The 27,578-nt window shown below is 37.9% G+C and overlaps 2 protein-coding genes across 4 annotated transcripts in view; both read left to right on the top strand.

The window, feature by feature from the left end:
- Positions 1-14,801, top strand: part of LOC127645488 (ubiquitin carboxyl-terminal hydrolase 33-like) — a 41,739-nt gene extending 26,938 nt beyond the window's left edge. The window contains exons 17-24 of the mRNA XM_052129128.1: positions 727-907; positions 2,838-2,964; positions 3,193-3,362; positions 4,116-4,197; positions 4,284-4,392; positions 12,840-12,942; positions 13,141-13,209; positions 13,676-14,801. Of these exons, the coding sequence (XP_051985088.1) occupies positions 727-907; positions 2,838-2,964; positions 3,193-3,362; positions 4,116-4,197; positions 4,284-4,392; positions 12,840-12,942; positions 13,141-13,209; positions 13,676-13,833 (999 nt within the window). The 3' untranslated portion in view covers positions 13,834-14,801. The remainder of the gene's footprint in view (positions 1-726; positions 908-2,837; positions 2,965-3,192; positions 3,363-4,115; positions 4,198-4,283; positions 4,393-12,839; positions 12,943-13,140; positions 13,210-13,675) is intronic.
- A 2,717-nt stretch (positions 14,802-17,518) lies between these two features.
- Positions 17,519-27,578, top strand: part of LOC127645592 (ZZ-type zinc finger-containing protein 3-like) — a 33,522-nt gene continuing 23,462 nt past the window's right edge. The window contains exon 1 of one of the 3 annotated variants that reach the window (XM_052129253.1): positions 17,519-17,702. The gene's annotated coding sequence lies outside the window, so the exon portion shown is untranslated. Of the gene's footprint in view, positions 17,703-17,804; positions 17,900-18,208; positions 18,281-27,578 lie in introns of those variants that run through there. The other 2 variants (XM_052129254.1, XM_052129255.1) reach the window with 2 other exon arrangements.

The raw sequence follows: 27,578 nt of genomic DNA, 5'->3' as shown, positions 1-27,578 counted from the left end.
ATTTTACTGGATATTGTGCCCACCACCCCCATTGCTGTACCTCTCAAAAGTTCCTATAGGCTTATTCCAGGATGAAAATGTACCTTTACAGACTATTAAACAAAATATAGAGTTGTTACATGAATACCACTATCCAAATCTATTCCATCCATCTATGCCTACACAACTGGAATGTGATGAAGCAAATGTACCTCTGCTAATCTCAAAGAACTGGAAACTTTTCTTCCTCAAGAACTTTTTGATATCTCTCTATATTTAGTGCAGTACTTGAAGGGCAGGCGAAGGTTGACTCTAGTGTTAATTTTGATGTAAATATAATAGTAATTTTTATTAGTGGTGCTTGCTAAGGCAAGTATTACTATTAATATTGCTCATACTTATTGTTAGGGATTGGAACAAACCCCAACCCTATGTAACTTTATCCCTCAGCAACCTCCTAGCAACCATCCAGAATACCTAGCAACTGTAAAAACCCTTTAGCAACCACATGGCAACACATACAGCTCCCTAGCATTGTGGTGGCAAGTTTTACATGTGCAAACACCACACATTTTCTTCCAAAAATGTAAAAGTGTAGTTCATTATTGGCTTTTGTGTTTGGTTGTGCAATCATGCTGTAAAACAATTATGAAGGCACAATACAATCTTGCAGTTATTTGTGTTGGAAATATTCCAGACAGCAAACCTTGCTGATTTCCTGCTTTGTTCAAATTCTCTCCCCTGCAGATTTTGTGCATTCACCTCAAGCGTTTCAGACATGAACTTATGTTCTCCACCAAAATCAGCACGCATGTGTCCTTCCCTTTGGAAGGCCTCGAAATGCAGCCCTTCCTAGCCAAGGACAGCTCTGCCCAGACCACCACCTACAACCTGCTGTCAGTCATCTGTCACCATGGCACTGCCAGCAGTAAGTGGGATCTTTTAGAGCCATGACTTACAGACATGGGGGATGGGCAGAAAATGTTGTTGTTGATTATATTGTCTACACTACATAGCATTCAATACTTTACGAGATTGCAGTGTTGTAATATTTATGTTTTCAGGTATTTGCTCATTATTGTTACACGTTACATTTTACTTTAACTATTCCCATTGTTTTCAATGATGATTCTCATTACCGGAACACTATCAGTTTTTTTACTGTATTACAGCAAAAGATGCTATTGTACAGTGAATTTTTTTTTCATCAAAATCAGCAGAAATTAATGGCAGTGATGTGTCAGTACTGTACAATTTAAATAATAGATGTTTTGTTCACATTGCGGTAATGAAAATATCATAATGGCCATCTTATTTTGCATTGCTGTAATGAGAATTGGGGTGTAAAATGTGTGTAACTGTCATGATAACAGTGTCACAATAAACCTTAATGGCCCCAAAAAATAGACTATTTTCTATATGCAAAATATAATTTTCTTTTATTTTTCTACTTTTCTAATTTTTGTAATGTTTCTTTTGATTTTGAAGTAAAATAGGACCAGGATATTTTCTTGATAGGTTTCGTAAGAATCACCCAGTGATCAGTCACTGTATTGGTGAGGCTGACTAATCCCATTATATTTGTCCATTTTGAGACATTGGCATTGGCTGATAATAACTGTATCTGAAGGGCTGATTAAAGGCCGAAACATACTATATGCAAGTATGTGAATGCAGATTTGAGCGCTTGGCCACTGGATTGCCAACGCATAGTCCGGTTGAACATGCTTAACGTGCTTTCTTGCATTACCGTGGTGGGAACAAAGCTCAATATTCTAGAGGGCGATAGAGTTACCTTCAAACATCTGTGCCATTAAACTGGATTTAGGTGTAATTCAGGAAAGTTGCTAGTTACAGGGATAAAATGGGCGAGGAAGGGGCGGGAACCATCTAAACAAAACAAAATAATGTTTATTGAAAACTTAAAAGATATAAACATTAACACACAAGGCAGCTGCGTGTGGCTCACTCTCTCCCGAACTACTTCATCCGGCTCAGCTTCATCCCTCTCCTTGGCTGATTAGCCCGATTGGGGGGCGGCCGTGCACACTCACGGCCCAGCTCCACCCTCCTCCTCGTCACACTCCTCCTTCCTTTGCCTCGCATGACGTACTTCCCTTCTGGCCGTGCCTGCCGGCAGGCTTTCCCCACCTTTCAAGACCTGGGGGGGAGACAAGGGGAGGGAAAAGGGGAGAGGGAAAGAGCGAGGTGGAGTGACCGAGAGAGAGGAGAGAGAGAAAAACAATTGTTTGCCGGTTCCCAGACATGCCATCGCCTGGTCCTCGATCACTCCTCCACCCTCTGGTGGACGACAGCGCTCCTCCCTGGGTGGACCAGAACGAGTCATTGGGGGCCGGCCGTGTGCACTCATGGTTCGGCCTTGCCCTCCTCCTCATCACATTGCTATAAATATATTGACTTTTAATTTGCTTAGACATATTCTTTTCAAACTGTTACTCCGCCATGACAGTAGTTGAGTTGAAAGAGAAAACTCATCATAAAAGCGTACAATTCACACTGATTTCGCTATAGGTCCCTTGCGGCAATGTTGAGAACACAACACATAGTTGCGCTGTGTTCTGAATTACGGTCTGACACATTTCAGGAAGCATGAAGTCGAGCTTGCGTCTGCGTTCAAGTTCTTGTGCAGGCTAAGTTTTGGCCCTAACGGAAGTGGTCATTCTACCGAATGTCAGTTCCAAAATCTACCAACAGACTTGTCAATGGATAATGCACATTCTACGATAAAATATTTTTGATTGAATTTTGACTAAGAAATGTAAGCAATTGGCAGTTATTTATAATATATCAGCATTGTATTATCTCTAATAATACTTGTGGTTTTTGTTTTGTTCTAGGTGGTCACTACATTGCCTATTGTAGGAATGAGCTGAACCACTTATGGTACCAGTTTGATGACCAAAGCGTTACTGAAGTATCTGAGTCCTGTGTTCAAAACGCGGAGGCATATGTGCTCTTTTACAAGTAAGAATGTTGAAATGCACCCATTCAAAGTTTATTAAGAGAGTTGAGTCTTTTTCCATGATTGTCTGTTTTAGCGGTTTAAACATCAAACAATAAAGACGCAGTTGTTTTTAGAAGCTCAAGGTTGTGATGAGCAGGATGGATGGCCTTTATTCTAACTGTAAATCTCAATATTGTGGTAAAGTGATGGTTGCTTAACTCTGCTCATGTTATTTGTGTGTGTAACAGGAAGAGTAATGACGAGGCTCAGAAGGAGAGGCGGAAGTTCAACGGTCTGCTTAACATGATGGAGCCCAGCCTCCTGCAGTTCTACATCTCCCGCCAGTGGCTGAACAAGTTCAAAACCTTTGCCGAGCCAGGACCCATTTCCAACAACGACTTCCTGTGTGCCCATGGAGGTAAGGATCACTCTCACGAAGATCTTGGCCTTCGCCATTTAACACTGAAACATGATCATTATAAAGTATTTTACATGCTAAAGATCGACCTCACGCCAGACATGATTGCAAATTGGCTTTACAGAGGTTAAGTTGCATTGCGCTGCCACATTCTTTTCACTGAATGTTTTGTCTCTCTTCCTCTTCAAAGTAAACATGAGAATGCAGTATGAGGTGAATGAATAAATATGAATCTTTTCAGAGCACATTTCAAAGCTTTTTCTTCCCCTTGATCTGTTTCTTTTGAACTGATTCATATGCTCTAGATTTAAAGGACAAGATCTGATTGCAAAAAATATATTTTTCTCCTGAGTATAAATTGACTTCATTATGTTCACCGCATTAAACATTGAAATCGTGCAAGTTGTTTTGAAGTCAACATGAAATTGAAATTTAACCCATTTACTTTTAATACATGCTCGTGGTCTTATTGTGCATGATTCAGTTATTGCAAATAAAAAAAGATTTTCATCAAAATGTATTAACTTGCTCCACCTCTGATTTGCATACCTTCCTGATCTGATCAATTTCCAGTAAATAAAGTAATGTCCAAGCCTACATTTTCTATTTTCGTGCAATATCCTCTTTGACTCAAAACAAAGGGAAGTAAAGACTTTAAGGGGGATGCCCATTTTATTAATGATAAATCACTAGAAATATTTAAATCATTTAGTAGTTGTAATATGATCTCTTGTTTTTCATTTTCCTTGACAGGTATTCCACCAAATAAATCCACATCCATTGATGATCTTGTAATGATGCTTCCTCAAAACGTTTGGGATCATCTGTATAGCAGGTATAGTTTGTTGCTGCTGCAAGCTCTTATGACTTTGGAAGATCTGGTTCTTATTGAAAGCTAATTGTTGGCTTTCTATTGGTTAGATATGGAGGTGGTCCTGCTATCAATCATTTGTACGTCTGCCACACCTGCCAGACTGAGATCGAAAAGCTGGAGAAACGACGCAAGAATGAGCTGGATATGTTTGTGCGGGTAGGAGCTACTGTACAATTGTAGAATTAAAGGGATGTGTAGAGTGTCTGGTCTTTTCAGTTGGTCTTACGCCCGGACGGTTATCTGGGCTCTTAATATGTGCACACAGCCTCCCCCTCACCATCACCACAACAACTGCTCTTTCAAACTGAGATCAGATGTGTGACCCCCACACACTTCCCCCAAAATGGTAGTCATTATTAATTCATGAGAACAGAAGTACTTGATTTCAGCCACAGACTCAGTTCAGTTCAAGTTATGAAGGAGGCCAAATGATAGATAACATAAATGTATTATCTTTCTTTCTGTCCTTGTCTTGTAAATGTTGTTTCTAGCTCTGTCCACAATCGTGTAAGCTACCTATCTATAGAGCCTTTTAAGGCATCATAGGAATTCTCCAGACACAAAGGCTATTCTGCAAGCTCTTCTAAGATACATACTTAGTTAAACTCTAAGGCAGCATTGCACATATATTTTGTGAAAAAGCAATCCTAAAATGCTTTGCAATAAGCAAATAGAAAAAGAAAAAAAAGTAAGATGGAGAGAGATGTTGTTTTATCCGGTAGCTGACCGCTACAACTTTGGGTCCCACTTTATATTAGGTGTCCTTAGCTACTATGTACTTAAGCATGTGATAGAATGTACTTATGTACAAATAAGCTGTTGCATTGTAATTACATTTAAAGTACCCTCAATTAATTAAATTTGTAATAACACTGTTAACCTTACCCCTAACACAACCCTTATCCTAAAACCTAACTCAAACCCCTAACCCTATACTCCTTAACCTACCCGTACCTTAACCTCAGTAGCAGCAGATGTGAATCTTGTGAGAATTTTGCTGAAAATGTTTTTGTTACACAGTAAATACATAATATTGTATGCATTTAATGCAAGTACACAGTAGTAAAAGACACCTAATATAGAGTGAGAAACTGTCAGATCTAACACAAGTATGGAGTTCCTCAAGGCTCTGTATTAGGTCTTCTGTTGTTCTCATAAAAATTGTATCTCTGCTTTATATTTCCTCCATACCAGATGACATTTCCCAACTCTTTAAGTTAGCAGAGTGTATTAATGACATCATAGACTCGATGGCAAGTAATTTCCTTAAACTAAATTTTGACAAAGCAGAGGTATTAATTATTGTACCAATTTTATTGTAATTTGTAGCTAACCTAACAAAGGTACTTGAATATAAATCTGATTATAAATATACTCCGTACATAAAAGCGATTTAAAAAAAATATTTCTTATTAAAATAATTAGTGTTTAACCCCGTACTTATATTTATATTCACTATATTTATGGATCTTGCTTTCTGCACTGGGGCATTGTCTTAATGCTACAGAAAAGGACCTCTCCAAATGTTGGAAGCTAAAGGTCTACACATGCCTTAAAACAAAGCCCAAGCCCGACCTGTACCTGATACGTGTGACCCAACCGTCCATTACCATCAGATTTTAAGCCCAAACCTGACCCGTAATTATAGATTTTACAGTAAGCCAGAGCTGGAACCAAACCCAAATTCGTGATATTAACAATAGCAATATTTTTGTTGCTATTAACATTTTTATTGATTATTATGCGAAACATGGAATAAACAAAACACATGCACACAGAATAAACTTAACTCCCATTATTTCCCCCTCCCCTCCCCAACCCCACCCTGTCCCTCAACCAATCTCTAAATTACACCATGCATACACATAAGCAAACAAACAAAATAAATATTTGAGAAAATAATAAATATGAAAATCAGCAAACAGAGAAAAGAAAGATTTCCACAAATAATAGAATTTACAATTACCACCACAGTTCTGTTTCTCTCCACATGGTCCTCACTGAGTGCCCTCCAGAAAGGCCAAATACCTGTCCCATTTCTTACCTTACATGTCTATTTTGCCAAGCTGTTTATATGACATCTTTTCAAATGCCATCACCCTGCACAGTTCGGTGAACAATTCTAGAAATGAGGGCGCGCCAATTGATTTCCATCCTCTAAGAATGATCTATCTGCCAATTAGTTTGGATCCAGCTTTTTGTTTATTTGTCACCTACTTTAATGACCACCCCATCACCCAATATACGTAGTCTGAGGCAGAATGAAATTTGAGTATCTAAAACCTCATAGATAAAATTCTGGACTCTTACCCAGATTTCTTAAATCTTATTGCAGAACCACAGAGCATGAGCTATGTCTCCATTCTCCAACTGACATCACCAGTAGGTAGGTGTGTCTTTTAGACCAAGCCTAAACAATCTAGAGGGAGTCCAGAAGAAACCATGCAAAATCTTAAACTGAATAAGGCATACCTTTGCGTCCCTAGACATTGTTTTAAAATTTTTTTAATACTTTCCCACTCCCCATCCTTCAATACCAAGTTCAAATCTCTTTGCAATAACCTCTTAAGAGCAGTTAAGGACCCATCACCAAGACTCTGAATCAAAGAGGAATAATACACTTACTCTTCATGCCCTTTTCTAAAGGCTGTGAGCACCATACAGAGGGTGTCTGTTGCTTTAGGGGCTGTGTACTACCACCAAAAATAGTACAAAGTCGATACCTGAAAAATTGAGACCTAAAAATCCCAAATTGCTGCATTATATTTTCAAATGATCTCAAAGCTCCGTTTTCATAAAGGTCAACAATTGTAGCAACACCCCTCTCAATCCATTCTTTCCAGCAAAAGGGGGACTTTTTAATACACAATGTGGGGTTCAGCCATATGCTTGAGGAAACATTTAGGTAAATATCAAAACTGAACATACGGGAAACCTTTGTCCATTCTGCATGTTCTTTAAGTGTGAAAAAAAATATTTTTACTTCTCTAGGCAGTTTGATAGAAAGACTTTGAAATGGTGAGATTTGGGTAACAACCGCTTGTTCAGTGTTGTACCAGGGAGTGGCTATCTCAGGTGGAAGAGGCCAGGTGTCTGAGATTAAAAGCATAGTAACTTAACAACATTTTGCAGAGGCATAAAACCTCCTTTGTCACTTGATCTATGTAATTTACTGAAATGCATCTACCATTACATAAAATTGACTTAGATATTCTGTCAAATTGTTTAAAACAGGGATGGGCAACTGGCGGCCCACAGTGACGTTGAATACGGCCCGTCGGACAAGACTGAGGATGATTTTAGTAAATTATAAAAGGGATTATGTAAAGATTGCATTCAGGCATTGATTTTATTATAACTATAATGAAAAAAAATGTAAGTGTTTGCCATAATGACCATCGTTATGTTTGGAGGAAAAAGGGTGAGGCTTGCAAGCCGAAGAACATCATCCCAAACGTGAAGCATGGGGGTGGCAGCATCATGTTATGGGGGTGCTTTGCTGCAGGCGGGACTGGTGCACTTCACTAAATAGTTGGCATCATGAGGAAGGAAAATTATGTGGATATATTGAATCAACTTCTCAAGACATCAGCCGGGAGTTAAAGCTTGGTCGCAAATGGGTCTTCCAAATGGACAATGACTTCAAGCATACCTTCAAAGTTGTGGCAAATTGGCTTAAGGACAACAGAGTCAAGGTATTGGAGTGGCCATCACAAAGCCCTGACCTCAATTTGTGGGGAGAATGGAAAAAGTATGTGCGAGCAAGTAGGCCTACAAACTTGGCTCAGTTACACCAGTTCTGTCTGGAGGAATGGGTCAAAATTCCAGCAACTTATTGTGAGAAGCTTGTAGAAAGCAACTCAAAAAGTTTGACCCAAGTTAAACAATCTGAAGGCAATGCTGCCAAATACTAACAAAGTGTATGTAAACTTCTGACCCACTGGGAATGTGATGAAAGAAATAAAAGCTGAAATCACTCTCTACTATTATTCTGACATTTCAAATTCTTAAAATAGTGATCCTAACTGACCTAAGACAGGAAATATTTTCTACGATTAAATGTCAGGAATTGTGTAAATAATTTTGGCTAAGGTGTATGTAAACTGACTTCAACTGTACATACACTGGTGCTGCCAGAGCTGCTCTCCTCACAGATGTAAAGAGTAAAATACAACGGCATCAAAACATTTGACGAAATCTGCAAAAATCAACAAAGGAATCTAATGTTGCTTCGCTTGTGCTTGCGTAAAACAAAAAAAGTAATTGTCAGAGGGACAAACTATAAAGAAATGCTCTTGTGAATATTGAGAATGTTCCTCTGACGCATTGGACTGTTCAATCTGTGCATGTGTTATGGGGCTGGTATGGTGCTGAAATGTTTTGTAATAGTGCACCGAAATGTTATGTTCTTGTTTTCAGTTTTGATATTGATGATATTTGCATTTTGGCAATACTATTTGGATTTTAACTCATTCCTACAGTATAAGCTGTTTTACGAGATTTTAATTTATGAATTCCTGTGCTTTGATCTTTTTAATGAATGAAACATTCATCTGTATGATCTGCCCCCTAAGAACTGCCTTAAGTTCCTCGCATGCCACACCCCCACAGAGGACACTGAGGACCAACTGGTTTCTACATAAGCATTTACTTCTGTCTTAAACTACTACAAGACCCATGCTGGGTCTTGTAATAGTGATGTATTAAAGTGCCATCTACATAATTTCCTTTTCTTATTTTTACACATCCTTGAAAGGGTCTAATATACTTTTGCATCACTATGATTAAGGACCAGATCCATTAAAAGATTGAAGTCTCCTCCCAAAACCGGATCATGAAGGAACCCAGCTGCTTGTAGCTTTCCCTCAAGATCTATAAAAAGTTCTGATCATCAGCATACAGGTCCTTCTCAAAAAATTAGCATATTGTGATAAAGTTCATTATTTTCCATAATGTAATGATAAAAATTAAACTTTCATATATTTTAGATTCATTGCACACCAACTGAAATATTTCAGGTCTTTTATTGTTTTAATACTGATGATTTTGGCATACAGCTCATGAAAACCCAAAATTCCTATCTCAAAAAATTAGCATATCATGAAAAGGGTCTCTAAACGAGCTATTAACCTAATCATCTGCATCAACTAATTAACTCTAAACACCTGCAAAAGATTCCTGAGGCTTTTAAAAACTCCCAGCCTGTTTCATTACTCAAAACCGCAATCATGGGTAAGACTGCCGACCTGACTGCTGTCCAGAAGGCCATCATTGACACCCTCAAGCAAGAGGGTAAGACACAGAAAGAAATTTCTGAACAAATAGGCTGTTCCCAGAGTGCTGTATCAAGGCACCTCAGTGGGAAGTCTGTGGGAAGGAAAAAGTGTGGCAAAAAACGCTGCACAACGAGAAGAGGTGACCGGACCCTGAGGAAGATTGTGGAGAAGGACCGATTCCAGACCTTGGGGACCTCGCGGAAGCAGTGGACTGAGTCTAGAGTAGAAACATCCCCGCATTCCCCAGGTCAAGCCACTTTTGAACCAGAAACAGCGGCAGAAGCGCCTGACCTGGGCTACAGAGAAGCAGCACTGGACTGTTGCTCAGTGGTCCAAAGTACTTTTTCGGATGAAAGCAAATTTTGCATGTCATTCGAAATCAAGGTGCCAGAGTCTGGAGGAAGACTGGGGAGAAGGAAATGCCAAAATGCCTGAAGTCCAGTGTCAAGTACCCACAGTCAGTGATGGTCTGGGGTGCCATGTCAGCTGCTGGTGTTGGTCCACTGTGTTTTATCAAGGGCAGGGTCAATGCAGCTAGCTATCAGGAGATTTTGGAGCACTTCATGCTTCCATCTGCTGAAAAGATTTATGGAGATGAAGATTTCATTTTTCAGCACCGACCTGGCACCTGCTCACAGTGCCAAAACCACTGGTAAATGGTTTACTGACCATGGTATTACTGTGCTCAATTGGCCTGCCAACTCTCCTGACCTGAACCCCATAGAGAATCTGTGGGATATTGTGAAGAGAAAGTTGAGAGATGCAAGACCCAACACTCTGGATGAGCTTAAGGCCGCTATCGAAGCATCCTGGGCCTCCATAACACCTCAGCAGTGCCACAGGCTGATTGCCTCCATGCCACGCCGCATTGAAGCAGTCATTTCTGCAAAAGGATTCCCGACCAAGTATTGAGTGCATAACTGAACATAATTATTTGAAGGTTGACTTTTTTTGTATTAAAAACACTTCTTTTATTGGTCGGATGAAATATGCTAATTTTTTGAGATTTTGGGTTTTCATGAGCTGTATGCCAAAATCATCAGTATTAAAACAATAAAAGACCTGAAATATTTCAGTTGGTGTGCAATGAATCTTAAATATATGAAAGTTAAATTTTTATCATTACATTATGGAAAATAATGAACTTTATCACAATATGCTAATTTTTTGAGGACCTGTAGGTGTATAAATATTAGACAAAATCAGATTTTACCCCTTTATTTGAGCCAAAACACCAATGAATCTTCCTAAATTATCTTTAATTTACTCAAGACATTTAAATTGTAAATGCTTGTGATGACTCTATGGTTCTCACCGGTTAATATTGCTTAAAAGGCTAATTGTAGCAAAGCTTAAAGGTGGGGTATGTGATTTGCAAAACGGCCGGCAGATTTTGAAAATACACAACTCTAAGGTCCTACCTTCTCTCCTCCAACGCTGGCCCTGACTCCACCCATTCGAAAAACATGGACGAGCAATCATGCACGAGCGAAAACTCAGATGCGCAGTGTTCTAGCAGTGTTCTAGACTCACTAGTCAAACAGTGCATTCACCTGTCAGACAATTTTTCAGAGCAAATTGTTGACACAGCAGGAGGAGGGGTTCGCATACCACTCTTGAAAGGTGTAGAGCTGATTTTCTCATAACTGTAAAAAAAAAACATAGCCAGCCCTGGCGTCTGTACAGCGGTCTTCTATTCAAAACAGGATTCATAGAAATGTGGAACAACCCCACTAGCACTATAAAAGCTCTATTCTCCATACATAAATACAATCGCTTCCTGTTACTGGGTCACGAGCTTTGAGTATGCGCATCGAACGGGACACGCGCAGCCAGGGTGGTGGGGGAGGGGGCATGGTACGACCGTTTGATTGACACATTTTCTGTCCAATGATTCTAGATGGTCTTGAAAATGATTGGCTGGAGTTTTTCGAGTCCTGCCCGTTCCACAGATGATTAAATTGCTTAATTTTCATTTCAGTGCTTCTAATTTACAGCCAGTAAGTGGGTTAGGAATAGGATTTCAAGTTATTTTGAAAAAATGGTCAAAAAAGAAAATCACATACCCCACCTTTAAGTGTAGCTCGTCTTCAAGCGATCAACACTTGCATAGCGTCACCTGAATCCCCCATGAGATGCATTTCTAAAAATGCATCTGTAAAAAGACAGCGAACATCCCCCTACTTTTTCAAAAGTATAGTCACAAGACATAAACAATATGCATGTTAACATGATTGTAGTGTGATAAAATTGCTTAAAAACCTTTTCTGTGTAAAGTTATATATCTAATTTTACAGCATTGTTTGACAATGTAATGTCAAAAAACCCTAAAATTATGGTAAAAATTACGATTTAAACAACTTTACAGCTCAAATAATACATGAGTTTTAAAATAATTTATGTAAGTGCTTTTATAAAATTATGAGTTTAACATTTCTGCCTTTTAGACCTTCCAAAAAATTGGTTCCATTCACTTCCATTGTAAGTGGAAGTGGTGTAAAGGAGTGGTGGTGGTGTAGTGGGCTAAAGCACATAATTGTTAATCAGCAGGTTGCTGGTTTGATCCCCACAGCCACCACCATTGTGTCCTTGAGCAACGCACTTAACTCCAGGTTGCTCCAGGGGAACTGTCCCTGTAATAAGTGCACTGTAAGTCGCTTTGGATCAAGGCGTCTGCCAAATGCATAAATGTAAATGTAAATGTAAATCCATCACTGTGACCTGGATTGTTTTTTTTGTTTTGTTTTTAAGAAAAGAAAGGATAAGTCAATATTAATTTGAGTGGCAATCAACATTATGCCACAAATGCTGTCTATTGAGCTTAACTTGCATTGAACCCAAAATATTCCTTTAATTACAAAACCCGAACCCAGTCTGAAACCTGACAGCTTGGTGGGCCCTGTCAGGCCTGAATCAGGTTGCAGAACCTCTATTGGAAGCACACAATTCTCTACAATGTCATTTTTTGTGTTACAGTAAGGTTTGTTTTCAGAAGAAGCCATAACCATTCATTATAATGGGATGTATACACAATTTTACCTAATATTGCGCAGTTGGCATAGCAACATGCTAGCATCAAACTCTATAAGGAATCAGTTTAACAAACTGCGTGACATGAGGAGTGCTATATGTGTAATGCCTGGCGCTGCTTTCTATGTAGAGCCTTTCGAACGTTAGGCAGTAGACAGCAAGGTCGCTCACTAGGTTTTTATTGTCCTAGCTACAATGAGGCAGGAAGATATTTTATGAGAAAATGCTCAGTTTGCATTTTCTCTAATGGTATATTTCTCATGTGCTCTTTGTATTATGCCTCTGTCCCTCATATAGCTGAACAAGGCGTTTCAGGAGGAGGAGTCTCCTGTGGTAATATACTGTATCAGCATGCAGTGGTTCCGGGAATGGGAGGACTTTGTCAAAGGCAAGGACATTGGTAAGTAATTTCCCTTCCCTACTGGTAATAATTCTAAAGTGTCTGAATGTTTGAAATTGAAAATTAGGAAAATATTCATCCAATATTGGTATATAAGAAGATCTCAAAGTACTTTTTTGCAACTTGTTTTTTGCTTGCTTTTGACTTTGGTTGAGATGTTGGGTTTGTTCCGATAATGGATGGTCTTATGTCTTTCAGACCCACCAGGGCCAATTGATAACTCCAAGATTGCTGTAAATAAAAATGGACACATCACATTAAAGTCAGGTAATGTTAAACATTAGGAAACTCATTACATACAGTACATTAGATCGGTCATAAGATGACTTTAAAATCCAACAATAAAATGCATTTGGAACCCTTTTTACTTTTGCAATATGATGCATTTCTGTGTGACACATGATACTCAACAACAAAAGAAGTGTAGGGCATAACTTAATTTTATACATTGGGGATTAATAAGAGGATTTAATGACATCAGCAAAAAAGCAAAGTTGTTTCAGAGGCGGAGAAACTTTTTACATTTACAAGACTTGTTTTTCCCCTTTTATTAATGTGCACTAATGAATCATTTACAATAAGACAAAGGAAATGTTTTAATAAAGTAAGTAAGGCTCATTTTGAAGTTCATGTTGGCTTTAAAGGGTGTTCTTACGTTACTTCTCTCAATTGCCCATCATAAAATTCTGATCACAATAAAAACATACATTTTGTCCCTCTCTCTACCTTACAGGTGCAGATTCAGGGCAGATATCCGAGGAGACCTGGAACTTTCTCTATTCCATCCATGGAGGAGGGCCTGTGGTGACTGTACGGCCCAGTATCAGCCATCAGGAAGCAGAGAGCTCCCAAGCAGAGGAGAAGATTGAAGTAGAGACATGCTCTTTGTAGATGTTCTGAATTGCTGCCGGACCCTAAGGGGACCAAAAAACACGTTCTTTTGCACTTCTTTTCTTTTTAAAGCATTCGAGCAAAGGACCTTACAGCTTCACCACAGCACACAGCTGGATGCAAAGCAGACAGATGGATTAAACCTCTTCGTGTACACCTCATATTTGTAAATACTGTGCCTATCCACATCCTATTGGCACTTGTAATCAATTAGACCGAAAGCACATTTTCACAGTTCAAAGAGCATTTGATTTCTGTGTTCGACTGCGTTCCAGACAGATTCTGCTTTCCCCAAACTAAATAGTCCACGATTTGTGTAAAAACTAAAACAGCGAAGGATTCCACTGCAACTTTCTATAGATATTGTGGGGGTACTGCCTCATTTAAGAAATTAATGAATTTGTTGTCATAGTGGATGAAATCCTCATGTTTGGGTTATGAAGGCTCAGGAAAGACAGTTTTGGACGGTACTGTAGAATCAAAAGCGTGCATGCTTCAGCTCTGATGTTGGATATGTATTTAAATGTACTAGTACTTAAAGAACACACGTTCCTGCACTAAATGTTATTTATTCCACAGGGGTATGATTACTCTAACATTCATAGACGTTTTCTTTATTAGAAAATGATTCGGCAAGCTAATTCTAAGCAGATTGCAAGCTTATAGGAATGATGTGGCACATTAAGCTGGCAAGAAAATTGATTCCTCGTTTTTATTTGTTTCATAGCGGTGCCACTCTGTTGCATGTAGATGCAAACAATAAGGTGAACATTTGAACACATCAATGGCTGTCTTGTTGAAAAATACTATGTAATAGAAAAACATTGGAGCAATGAAATCCTGCTGCCTCATGTGTACTTTCAAGGCATTATTTTATGAATGGAAGGATGTGATGTCATTTTTCTAAATTAATTGTACGCAAAGATGAAAGCTGTATTTGTGTGTCTATTATTAAACCCAAAACTTATGCAGTGGATATGTATGTGGTATCATTCTTCTATCTGAAACTTTAGAAATGTCCATTTATGTATGCTGAAATTTTTTGAAGTCACTGATTAACTGTTTTTTTTTTTTTTTTTTTTGTAATTCCCATTATTCTCAAACATTATTCTCATTAGATTCCGTAATACTGTATTTTTTTTTTACAAAGTACAGTTTCAAAAGAATTCAATTATTTTAAGTCAGCATAAAATAGCATGGCAACAAATACTACCTTGATGTAATATACAGTATGTGTGTATATATATATATATAAATTGCATTACAGAAATTCGAATTATATGAGATTGATATTGTTCACCCAAAAATGAAACTTTTTCTCATAAATTTCTCACCCTCATGGCATCCCAGATGTGTATAACTTTCTTTCTTCTGCAAAACACAAATGAAGAATTTTAGATGAATATTTCAGCTCTGTAGGTCCATACAATGCAAGTGAATGGTGGACAGAATTTTGAAGCTCCAAAACAGGCATAAAGGCAACATAAAAGTAACCCATAAGACTCCAGTGGTTTAATCCATGTCCTCTGAAGAGATCCAATCGGGTTGAGAACAGACAACAATATAACTCCTTTTCCACTAATAAACCTTGACATCAGAAGTCTCTTTGACTATTGTGATTTCAAGCTCGATTACAATTCCTAGCACCATCAAGCCCTCCATGCATGTGTCAAGCACAAGAAAGTGTAATCGAGCTTGAAATATTGAACATGCCTAGAAACTGCAATGGCAAGATGTACAGTAAAAGTTAGTTATATTTTGGTCAGTTCTCATTCAAAACTGATTGGATCGCTTCTGATGACACAAATTAAACCAGTGGAGTATTTTTATGCTGCATTTATATGCTTTTTGGAGCTTTCAAGTTTTGGTCACCATTCACTTGCATTGTATCAACCTACAGAGCTGAAATATTCTTCTAAAAATCTTAATTTGTGTTCTGCACAAGAAAGAAAGTTATAAACATCTGGGATGGTATGTGGGTAATTGAGAGAATTTTCATATTTGGGTGAACTATAACTTTAATTGTCATGGAAATAAGGCAACAGACAGTGCATAAGAATGCAATATCAATCTAAAATAGCCTTACTTTTCTATAGGCAAAAACATTATGTTTATTTTGGGGTGAAATGCAACCAGAGCATGTTCTTAACAGGTTTCATGGTGTTCACCCTTTTGTTTAAGATACTTGAACTACAGTGCATTCATAAAGTATTCAGATCCCTTCATTTTTGTTATGTTGCAGCCTTATGCTAAAATGTGTTTCATAATTATTTCACATCAATCTACACTCCATATCACTCCATAGGGTTCAGCTTTCCTTCAACCCTGACCAGTCCCCCAGTCCTTGCCACTGAAAAACACCCTATCTGAGGGTTGTCCCCCCCCTAAAATATCATTAAAATATGTGTATTGTAAATAATATAATGATATATTCTTAAAATAATTGTTTAAGAAATAAAATAATACAAATGCAAACGGGGCAACAACAAAAAAAAAACTTGGTGTCCCCTTCAAAAATTGCTCTTGAGAATTGTTATGTTTATTGTCCCCCCCAACATTTTGATGAAATTTTCGCCCCTGCGCAGGTGATGAGTGGTGCCTAGTTTCCTCCAGACATGGCTCTTGGAATTGAGGCAAAACAGTTCAATCTTCATTTCATCAGACCAGAGAATCTTGTTTCTCACAGACTGAGATTGCTTTTGGTGATTTTTTTATGTGTCTTTCACTGAGGAGAGGCTTCCGTCTGGCCACTCTGCTATAAAGCCCAGATCGGTGGAGTGGACCAGTGATAGTTGTCCTTCTTCAAGATTCTCCCATCTCTACACATGTTCTCTGGAACTCAACAAGAGAGTGACCACTTTGTCACCTCTTTTACCAAGGCCCGTCTCCCCTGATTGCTCATTTTGGCTGGGCAGCCAGCTCTAGGAAGAGTTCTGGTTATTCCAAACTTCTTCCATTTAAGCATTATGGAGACCACTGTGCTCTTGGGAACCTTCAATACAGATAAAACATTTAGCTTTCCCCATATCTGTGCCTCGACACAATCCTGTCTCTGAGCTCTGCAAGCACTTCCTTTGACATCATGGCTTGGTTTTTGCTCTATGTATTTTCAGCTGTGAGACCTTATAGTAGGTGTGTGCCTTTCCAAATCATGTCCAATCAATTGAATTTGCCACCAGTGGACTCCAATCAAAGCGTAGAAACATCTCAAAGATGATCCAGAGAAATGGGATGCACATGAGATATATTTCAAGCATCATAGCAAAGGGTCTGAATACTGATGTCAATGTGATATTTCAGATTTTTTCTTTTTAATAAATTTAATAAATGTTTTATCATTTTTGCTTTGTCATTATGGGGTATGAAGCGTAGATTGATGGGAATGTTTATTTTGTTATAAAGCATTTTAGCCTAAGGCTGTAACATAACAAAATGTGGCGGGAAAATGAAGGGGTCTGAATACTTTATGCACTGTATATAGTAGCACTGATGTCATTGTCTTCCCAGGTCAAGTAATTATTTTGACCCTGAACTTTAAATCTATGCCAGACTTAGGTTAATGAATAAAGCAGCTGTCTTAACTGTGTGCAGTCTAACTATTATTTCCACTCTTGGACAGAAATGAATTGCATCTAAAAGTGTATTCTCTTCAGTACAATGTTGTAAACATCAGTAGTCTGAAATGGTCAGTAAGATCGGTCCTGAAACAGTGCTGCTCTTGAAAGCGAGCGTGTGGGCCGCAGCAGCTTTCCTGTACAGTAGCGCAGTGATAGCGGGATTGTGGGATCATCACATTCAGCAGCAACAACGCCGACAGACGAAAAACATGGCGGCTGCCGAATGTGCAGCAAACGATTTGCGGAAGTGAGGTAAGTGTAATTCTGTAGCTTCATAAAGCGTTTTACATTGAATTAGCCGTCACTCAACTCAAATTCCCTGACTTTATCTCGAAGTTACAGCCGAACCAGGCTCACCAATCGCACTGAATGTAGCAGTACAAGCGGATTTGATGGTAAAGTTGTTGCGGTTGTGTGCACGCTGCCCCTGCTCCTCTGCACTGTTACAGGTTAGCCTGTTAGCTTCAACATTGGGCCCTTTTTGTATTCAAAAGTCTTCTAATTGCTTCTTATGCTGGTTTCCTTTGGAGACATGGGCATATACCGGGTTTCCATGAATTAACAAGTGATATGATTGTGTGTGGAAGTGCTAAAAGGGGTGCGTCGATTTAATTAGCATTAGCACGCTAAAGCGAGTTTATCACCTTTATTAGTGAAAAACTCACGAGCGCTCTTAGCTAAGACGCTAATTGGTGGGCGAGTTGTGGAAAAGAAACCATTTAGTTCGTACGTTTGCTTGATCTTCTAAATAAGTAGTATGCTTTTAATTGTTTGGCGCAAACTCAAAGTGCCTGCGCTTTTGCGCATCCCGGGAATGCAGTAGTTAGCAGGTGAGCTACTAAAACCCTGTAGACACATTTTGGTTCAGTTAGTCAGTAGCGGTATTGTTAATGGTTTAAGTAATGTGCTATATGTATTTTTACATTTGGTTTGTATGTACTACATGAAACAAAACTGTTGCATTAGAAACTATCTCAGTAGGTGAGCTCAGGTAAGAAGTCCCCAGTGCTGCAGAAACGTGCACACGGGCGTTTGGAAAGGCAGTGCATGTGCTCGCAGCCGGGTTGCACATCATGCCAAGCCGCGGATGCTGTGTTGCCTCCGGAGAGGCCCGTTTAAAGCAACTGAAGGAGAAAATTATTATTTTCACTTCGAAAATATGTCCTAGCTTGTTATAATGGCGAGTTAATAATTTGCAGTAGTGCTCATAACGCACCCCTCTGCTCGTTATTGTGTCAAGTTTATGGAGACAAATCCGTTCCGAGCAAAACATCTGGTACTGGGAACGGGCATTAAATGTGCACTTGTTATTTTTGCTGTCACTGAGCTTAACTGGGTTCTCTGAAGCAACCGCGACCAGCAGAAAACTTCCTGAGGGTATTTTTCATGGTACTGCGGGACACATGTTGTCATCAGGACTATTTTGTCTTAGTTCATTGACGAGCACGTGTCAATTTAAAGTTCATATTGGCCTCCTGCGCAAGCTGTATAAATAATTCAGGAAGTTTGTAATGCATACTGTGTGCAGTACAGAGCGCGAGGTTAAATGATGATAACGTCACATTCGACGGCAGTTGGCCGTTATCTGCAGAGGTGGGTAGAGTAGCCAAAAACTGTACTCAAGTAAAAATACAATTACTTCAAAAACATAATTACTCAAGTAGAAGTAAAAGTACTAACATGAATAATTACTTGAGTAAGAAAGTATCCAATTAAAAGAGTACTCAATTAGTGAGTAACTCGTTACTTTCACAAATGACATAATAAACATTTACTCCCCTATATTCCATTACATATTACACATTGAACATGTATTACAGAATTATGATTATTATTAATCGAAATTCTGTCATCATTCACCATCATGTTGTTCCAAACCCGTATGACTTTCTTTCTTCCCTGCAACACAATGAGACATTAGACAGAATGACTAATAGTCACTATTTACTTTCAGTGAATGTTTATATATATATATATATATATATATAATGTTTAGAAAGTTAATGGTGACCGAGGCTGTTAGTCTCTAACATTCTGTCTAACATATTTTGTGTTCCAGAGAATACAGAAGGTCACAAGGCTTTGGAGCTACATGAGGGTATATAAATGAAGACAGAATATTAAATTATGGCTAAGCTATCACTTTAAAGAGATAGTTTACCCAAAAATGAAAATTCTGTCATCATTTACTCACACTCATGACATCCCAGATGTGTTTGATTTTCTTCTGCAGAACACAAATTAAGATTTTTATTCGAATAATTTAGGTCTGTAGGCCAACATTTTGATGTTCCAAAAAGCACATAAAGGCAGTATAAAAGTACTCCAGAAAACACTAGTGCTTAAATCCATGTCTTCAGAAGTGATATGATAGGTGTGGGTGAGAAACAGATCAATATGTGTCATTTTTTGCTAGACAGCAGGGGGTGATATGCAGAGAAGAATGTAAATCTCCAAAAACACAAGAAGAATATGAAAGTGATCTGTTCCTCTGTTTCTCATCCACACTTATCTCATCGCTTCTGAAGATACTGATTTTACCACTGGACTCGTGTTTGATTGTTTGTTTGTTTTAGCTTTAAAATGTTGTCACCAGAGTATGTGAGCGGAGTGGAGCGGCAACAATGTCCCCTGTGCGCTCAAAGCATTCGTTAATCGCTCCACTCCGGGTTGTCCATTTCCCGCTTCTTGCTCACACTCCTGGGTTAGAGAAACCCCGCTCCATGTTCGCTCCATAGCAAAATTAGCATCTAACTACCTCTCCACTGTAAAGTTATTTCAGTGTGCTTTTTAAGATCACAACCTTCCATTCAGAAGATCTATTAAATAAAAATAAATACACAATACTAGAAGAAAAGCTGCAATGTGCTTTATTACAACACTAACATTAGCCCAAGACTAAATTAAATAATTTTGATAACTTTTGAAACATATCAGCAGCATTCTCTGGGTTTGATCAATTAAATAAATTGCTAGATGCAAAAAAAATAAACATCAAATTAATATTATCAATTACCAAAAAAACATTAGGTCTATGTATTATTGCCTATTATTTTCTATTATTGCACATCTTTTAATTAACCTTGCCCTATAATTCTGTGGGAAAAAAAAACTAAATACATTCTGAGAATTTTCTACACTTTTTATAATCAAAAATAGATAAGACTGTCCAAACTATATGTTTAATGGAGAGTTCACTTTTAGAAATACTAGCGTTTGATTTTAAATCTTCCTCTCTTTGCATTTGCTGAGCTTCTTCATCTGCAAATGTATAATGCATAAATTAGCCTACGGCGCCAGAATACATTTAGATGACAATCGATTAAAGTCAAACTGCACAATATTAACATGTTGATTAGTTCAGTTGGTGCTTTGCGTCATTAAAAGTTCATTTCTATTTAATTTGGGACATAATAGCCTACAGTTAAGATTGTGATGCATTAGATTAGAATGATGATATGATTATTCAAAATATTGAATAGGGGAGAGACATAATGTAGATGTATGTATTGATGATGATTCTATTTTCTCTCCGGATATTAATGGCTTATCATCATGTTTTGTGGACACGTCTTTTAGGATTTCACAACAAATCTTTGATCATGGCAATCACCTCCCCACTCGTGTTCTTCACCAACCCATCATTAATTTTCAATTAACGCCAGTTAATGCAGGAATAAAGAGACAAGACACAAGCATGTAGTTAAGTCAAGCTTTACCGCAAGCTTATCTCAATAATAGCAACGTGAAAACAGAAAGCGAATGCAACATTTGCGCTGAAGGTCGAACATTACCAAGTGCTGCAAGATTTTAAATTAGTTTTTTTTTATCACATTCTTTCTGTTTATATCAGAAATTCCATCTTTCCTTCATTCCAATAGTGTTTAACACTGCTTAACACAGAGCTCTTGGAGCGAGAGAAATCAATGACGCTCCAATTTTTTAAAAACACACTGCTAGCTCCAGGCAAAATCATGCCGCTCCACTCACATACTCTGGTTGCCACCCATTCACTTGCTTTGTATGGACCTACAGAGCTGAGATATTCTTCTAAAGATTTTCATTTAAGTTCAGCAGATGAAAGTCATACACATCTGGTGTTGCATGAGGGTGAGTAAATAATGAGAATTATAATTTTTGGGTGAACTATCCCTTTAAGGGCTCTTGTCAGATCTGGGTGAATTTGTCAATAAGAAGAGAGGTTTGGAAACATTTCTAGTAATTATTACAGTGAAAACTTGAAAATGTTCCACAAGGACATTATATATAATGCTAAAATATGATGCCTTCTTTTGCTATTTCATAGCTTTTAAAGTCCTGTGTGGATTCTCATTTCAGTGTAGTTAAAGTTTTCAGTGTCGTAAATATTTAGATCATTAGTTCTGTACAGCAGTACCGGCGCTCTCTAAATGCAGAGAACGCGGCCTACGTAGGGCACCAACTCCAGTTGTGGAACACTCACTGTGTCTGAAACCACCCCCTATCCACTATATAGTGCACTATTTCGAGTGTCTGCTATTTTGTAGGAGTGAATTCTGTGTGAGCCACTTGTTCCCTACTTTTGTTCACTCATTTTTACCCACTCTAATTTCAAGTGAAGAGTTTGATGTTGCTGCACTGATGACTTGACAGTCTCATCACTCAAGTGGGAGCGTCTCATCGCACGCAGCTGTGTGAACTTACGCATTCGTAAAAGTCCCATTCAATAATCTCTCCATAAATTGCACGTTAATTCAAATTAAATCCAGTAATGTAACAACATTAATGCCACACATTGTAAAGAAGTAAAAAAAAATCATTCAAAATTTACTTGAGTGAGAGTAAAAAGTACTCACTTTTAAACCTACTCAAAGTAAATTTTCCAAAATGTTACTCAAGTAAATGTAACGGAGTAATTGTAATGAGTTACAACCCACCTCTGGTTATCTGCTTGTGTTATGGGACCATGCAGCCATCATACCGCTCAGGAAAGAGACACATTCTGTCTGTAGAGATAAACATAGTTTGGTACAAAAAGTGCAGAAAATGGGAAGATGCTGGAGGAAACATATTGACAAGTATCTATATCCACAGTAAAACAAGTCCTATATCAACATAACCTCAAAGGCTGCTCAGTATGGCTGAAATGATTAGTTGACATTATCTGCAATATTGTCGACACAAATTTTCATTGTTGAATAGTCGTCTGATTTAATTTAACACAACATGAGATCTTTTGAGACTCTAATGATGACGCAGGAGAGCAGCACTTCAGCTCGCACTTGATTGAGGAGAGGAAGAAAGAACCGCTCACAGTCCAGACACACTCTAAACTTTCCTTACAGATTAAGGTGATGTAGATAGCAGAGTATTATAATGCAAAAATGCGAAATAAATAAATACAGAAGCTGTGTCGTCCTGAAAGAAAAAGGAAACGTCTAAAAAGGAAACATTGCGCCGTTATATACTGTATTTAATGTATCCTTTATTAAAGTTCAAATAATAAGGAAGTGGGCTGTATAAATAAGCACAAACTCTGAAACTGGCATTTGTCTGTGTGGTCAGAGCCGCTTTAATGAGTCGCATGAAAAACAGCGCGAGAGAGTTTCAAACTTCTCCTGGCTCATCACTGGCACATGCTTGCTGCAGCTAGATTTTGTTTACAGTGATTGTTCGTTACATATTGAATTATAACACAAGTGTCACGGTGTGCATCTTATGGTGAAGAAAATCGTCGATATGCAGCTCTATAAAGAAGAAAGAGTTTGTTTTTTTGTGAGTTAAAGATGGATCGAAATCAAGTGACACAAAGGTGAGAGGGTGTAGTCTTGGCCCATTATACAATGGACATTTTTGTTTTTTCCAATATAAATATCTAAAAATCCTTATGCACGTTTACTTTAGCAGCAATACTGCAGAATCAAAAATTATCGTAGAATTTTGAATATGATATTTTTAATAAAATTTAATATTTTAAAATATCAAACAATCCTTAAAACAAGATAAATTTACCAGAGAAGCAACATATAAGATATTTAGATTTGTTTTTAGAGCATTTGTGTTGAATACGATGTGGCAGGGCGGAGGGCGGGGCCGGGTCGTGATATACACACCCGGTCTCGTATTAGGCTAATTATGCCTCCGTGAGGTTTAAAGGAGAGGCCGTGCAGGAGAGAGAGATCTTTAGCGGACATGTCCGTCATGTGTGTTTATGTTGTCTTTTGAGTTTCTCATTAAAATATGATTTATATCGTCAAGCCGGTTCTCGCCGCCTCCTTGCCCATCCTTTAACTGCTTTACATACGAGTATAATTTTTCTTTACTGCACTGGCAGAAGTATGAACAAGTTAAAAAAAAAATACACTTATATTTAAGATGTATTCTCTTAAAGCAAGTTGTTGCTTCTCAAGTAAATGTATCTTGTTAAAAGGACTTTAAGACCATTTTAAATGAAAAACAAGACAAAAACACTTGATAACAATAGGATTTTTTGCAGTGAAATTTTTTATTAAACAATAAAAATCCAAGTAGTTTTTCCCCTTTAATTCAGTGAATGTCATTTAGAGGTATATTTAAAATATGTTTTTGTCCTCTTTATTGTTAGTAAGCACATTTAATGCAACTTTTTAAGGCGGGGCAAAGCTGAATAATCGGTTTCGGCCTAATGATTAATCGTTGCAATAATTGCCTGAATAGTTGAATATTCGCTCCAATAATTGTTAGATTAATCGATTTTATAAAAATAATCGTTATTTGCAGCCCTACTGCTCAGTAAGGAAGAAGCCACTGCTCCAAAACCGCCTTAAAAAGCCAGACTACATTTTGCAAGCGCACATGGGGACAAAGATCTTACTTTTTTGGAGAAATGTCCTCTGGTCAAACAAAAATTAACTGTGAACATAATGGCCATCGTTATGTTTGGAGGAAAAAGGGTGAGGCGTGCAAGCCGAAGATCACCATCCCAATGGTGAAGGATGGGGTGGCAGCATCATGTTGTTGGGGTGCTTTGCTGCAGGAGGGACTGGTGCACTTCACTAAATAGTTGGCATCATGAGGAAGGAAAATTATGTGGATATATTGAATCAACATCTCAAGACATCAGCCGGGAGTTAAAGCTTGGTCGCAAATGGGTCTTCCAAATGGATAGTGACTCCAATTATACCTCCAAAGTTGTGGCAAACTGGCTCAAAGACAACAAAGTCAAGGTATTGGAGTGGCCATCACAAAGTCCTGACCTCAATCCAATAGAAGATTTGTGAGCAGAACTGAGAAAGTGTGTGTGAGAAAGAACGCCTACAAACCTGACTATGTCACACCAGTTCTATCTGGAGGAATGGGCCAAAATTCCAGCAACTTAACGTGAGAAGCTTGTGGAAGGCTACTCAAAACGTTTGACCCAAGTTAAACAATCTGAAAGCAATGCTACCAAATACTAACAAAGTGTATGTAAACTTCTGACCCACTGAGAATGTGATGAAAGAAATAAAAGCTGAAATCACTCTCTACTATTATTCTGACATTTTACATTCTTAAAATAGTGATCCTAACTGACCTAAGACAGGAAATGTTTTTTTAAGTTTACACAACAATGATGTACTATGAGCGGTGTTTGAATATTTGAATATAATTTCGGTCTGTTCATCACAAAGCTATTCATGGCAGAATCATCCACTAAAAGATCATCCACTAAAATTATTTGGAATACACTGGTATACACATTACTCAGTCAGGATACCGTGTTATTTAGTGTTTTGTGCCTTTATTATACCTCTTAAGAGGAGCAACCTAACCTGCACTTGGGTTACTTGTATTTGAGTTCTAAATAACCCCATTATGCACACATGAGTCATGTCAGTAGGGCTGTATCCATGCATGATAACATTATTGTGGTGACTCCTAGATCCATGTCTATGCTCAGTTTTTACCTCTTATCTTATTCCTTAATCATAATGACTATGATTATCATGAAAAGGAAACCTGATCCTACATCAATGAGTCTACTGTGATCACTGGATAGTTGAATTTTTATTTCAGTGAATGGCAACAAAGGAGAACCAAGCACTATCACGATTTATGCTGTAAACGTTTATCTTTAGAGAAATGATCCATAATTATCAAAGAAGTGAAGGGAGCATGTCTTTTTTTTTATTTTGTTGCTGACAGGACGTGACATTTAGTGTGCCCTCTACCAGCGGGTGGTTGTATGTACAGTCTTTTCTCTATTTGCTGGCATGATTACTGAATGCATTTGTGCTGAAATTGATTAACTGACAATCAACAAGCTTAATCAAATTATTAACGAAAATTATGATCATTGTTTATTCATTAACATCCCTAGATGGTTGTCGATATTTTAAATTGGCCTGTTCTAGTTGATTGTGTGTGAGTAAGTGTGTGAGAGTATATGTTTGTCCTGTACTCCCAGAAATGTCAAATATTTCCCTCTTGTTGATATGATACATCCAGAGATGTACATTTTTTTTATCCGGTCTTTTCCATGTGCATTTGATCTCTTCAAACTTTCAGAACTATTTGTGTTTTTCCATGGCCACATAAGCTGTGTTGTCCAGGACTAACCTAGGTGTGTTAAACCGCTTTCGTTAAACCCCCTTTCTCTAAATTGATACACAAACTCGGGTCAATTGTCCATGACAAGCGTTCATTGAAAAACATCCAATAGCACTTTTTGTCCAAAAGTGATAAATCTGAGAAATATTGATATCTCCATTGTTTACTTGAGATCTCGCCTGAAAGAATTACCATTCGTCATCGTTCTTCAACAAACTATGCAATCTGAGCAGCATTCATGAGGTAAAACTGTATATGATCTTATATATTAGAGTCCTGTAAACAAAATGAGCCTGTCTCCAAAGTCTATTTTTAAAAATGGGGCATGGTTTTAGTCAGTTTAGCCAAGCAGTGCGGTCAGATTTTGTGTCGTCTTGAAAGGCGTAGCCTTAATTTTACTCTGTGACTAGTGGCTTTGAGAATATTGTATTTCTGGGTTGTCTTGGTACTTTTATTATTGTTTTTATTTTAGATTATAAAAATATGCGCAGCACAAAATATTTCCATTACTATAAATTTCAGCTTCTCTTACTTTAAAAAAAAAAACAACAAAAAAAACATATTAATTCGGAAAATTTGGGAAATAAAGCCAAATGTGTCTTCTTTTAAAAGATACTACCACTGTGTCCATACTCCAAAGGGTCCAGTGAATACAACCATTTAATTATATTTTCCTCTGAGGATAAAGTTATCTGAAGATGAGTGAGCTGCAATAGTCACTGATGTTTAAAAAAAAATCTTTAGACTGTTTAATTTGAATCACATACACGGCACATCGAACAGTATGGGTCCGATTATCATTCTTACAATTGAACTTAAACCATGTAATCATGTTGCACTTATACATTTATCAGCCAACTGGGGAGTAACTTGCATTTAGCGACCCCGGTTATACCTATGAAGTGCTTATGTCTTTCAAGGCTGAAGGTTTGTTTCATGGGATCTTGTGGCCATTGTTGGAGAGCTCTTTTATATCTCGGATAAGAGGCAGTGTAGTAAACAGACTATCTCACATATGCTGCTTAATCGGTGCACCAAGGAAAGCCTGCAAGCTTATGTGTGGTAAGTAGATTCTGATTTATAGCTTGTGGGAAACTCTCAGATAACCTCTGAATATGAAATGTATTAATAGAATATTAGATAACCACAGATCATCGCCTGCCCATAGGCTGTTATTCTTGCATTTGTGTATGTTTGACTCTGTTCAACAAAACTCAAAGACTGAAAGTAGGAGGAAGAGGAACATGTCATAAAACTGTTGCTTTGGAATTGTGCACATAAAAGTTCTTTTTTTGGGAACCTTGTTATTAGTGGTGCTTGCTACGGCAAGCATCACTATTACTACTGCTCATACTTAGGGTTATGGATTTGAACTAACAAACCCATAACCCTTAGTTTTACACAAATCATCCTGTGCTGTTTGTGCTGTGAACATGAATAAACCTGACATTTTACAGCTTGAGGCCATTACATTTTTAAGTGGTCGGATATCTAATCTTTGCCTAGTAGACAATAAATGGGTGAAAAACACCATATAGACTTACACTGATGAGGGACCCAAGTCGTTTCCAGGGATCAGAA

This window comes from Xyrauchen texanus, chromosome 6 (genome assembly GCF_025860055.1).
Source record: "Xyrauchen texanus isolate HMW12.3.18 chromosome 6, RBS_HiC_50CHRs, whole genome shotgun sequence".
Classification (NCBI taxonomy): domain Eukaryota; kingdom Metazoa; phylum Chordata; class Actinopteri; order Cypriniformes; family Catostomidae; genus Xyrauchen; species Xyrauchen texanus.
The sequence above is the reverse complement of the archived record's forward strand: the minus strand, read 5'-3'. Positions and strand labels throughout refer to the sequence as shown.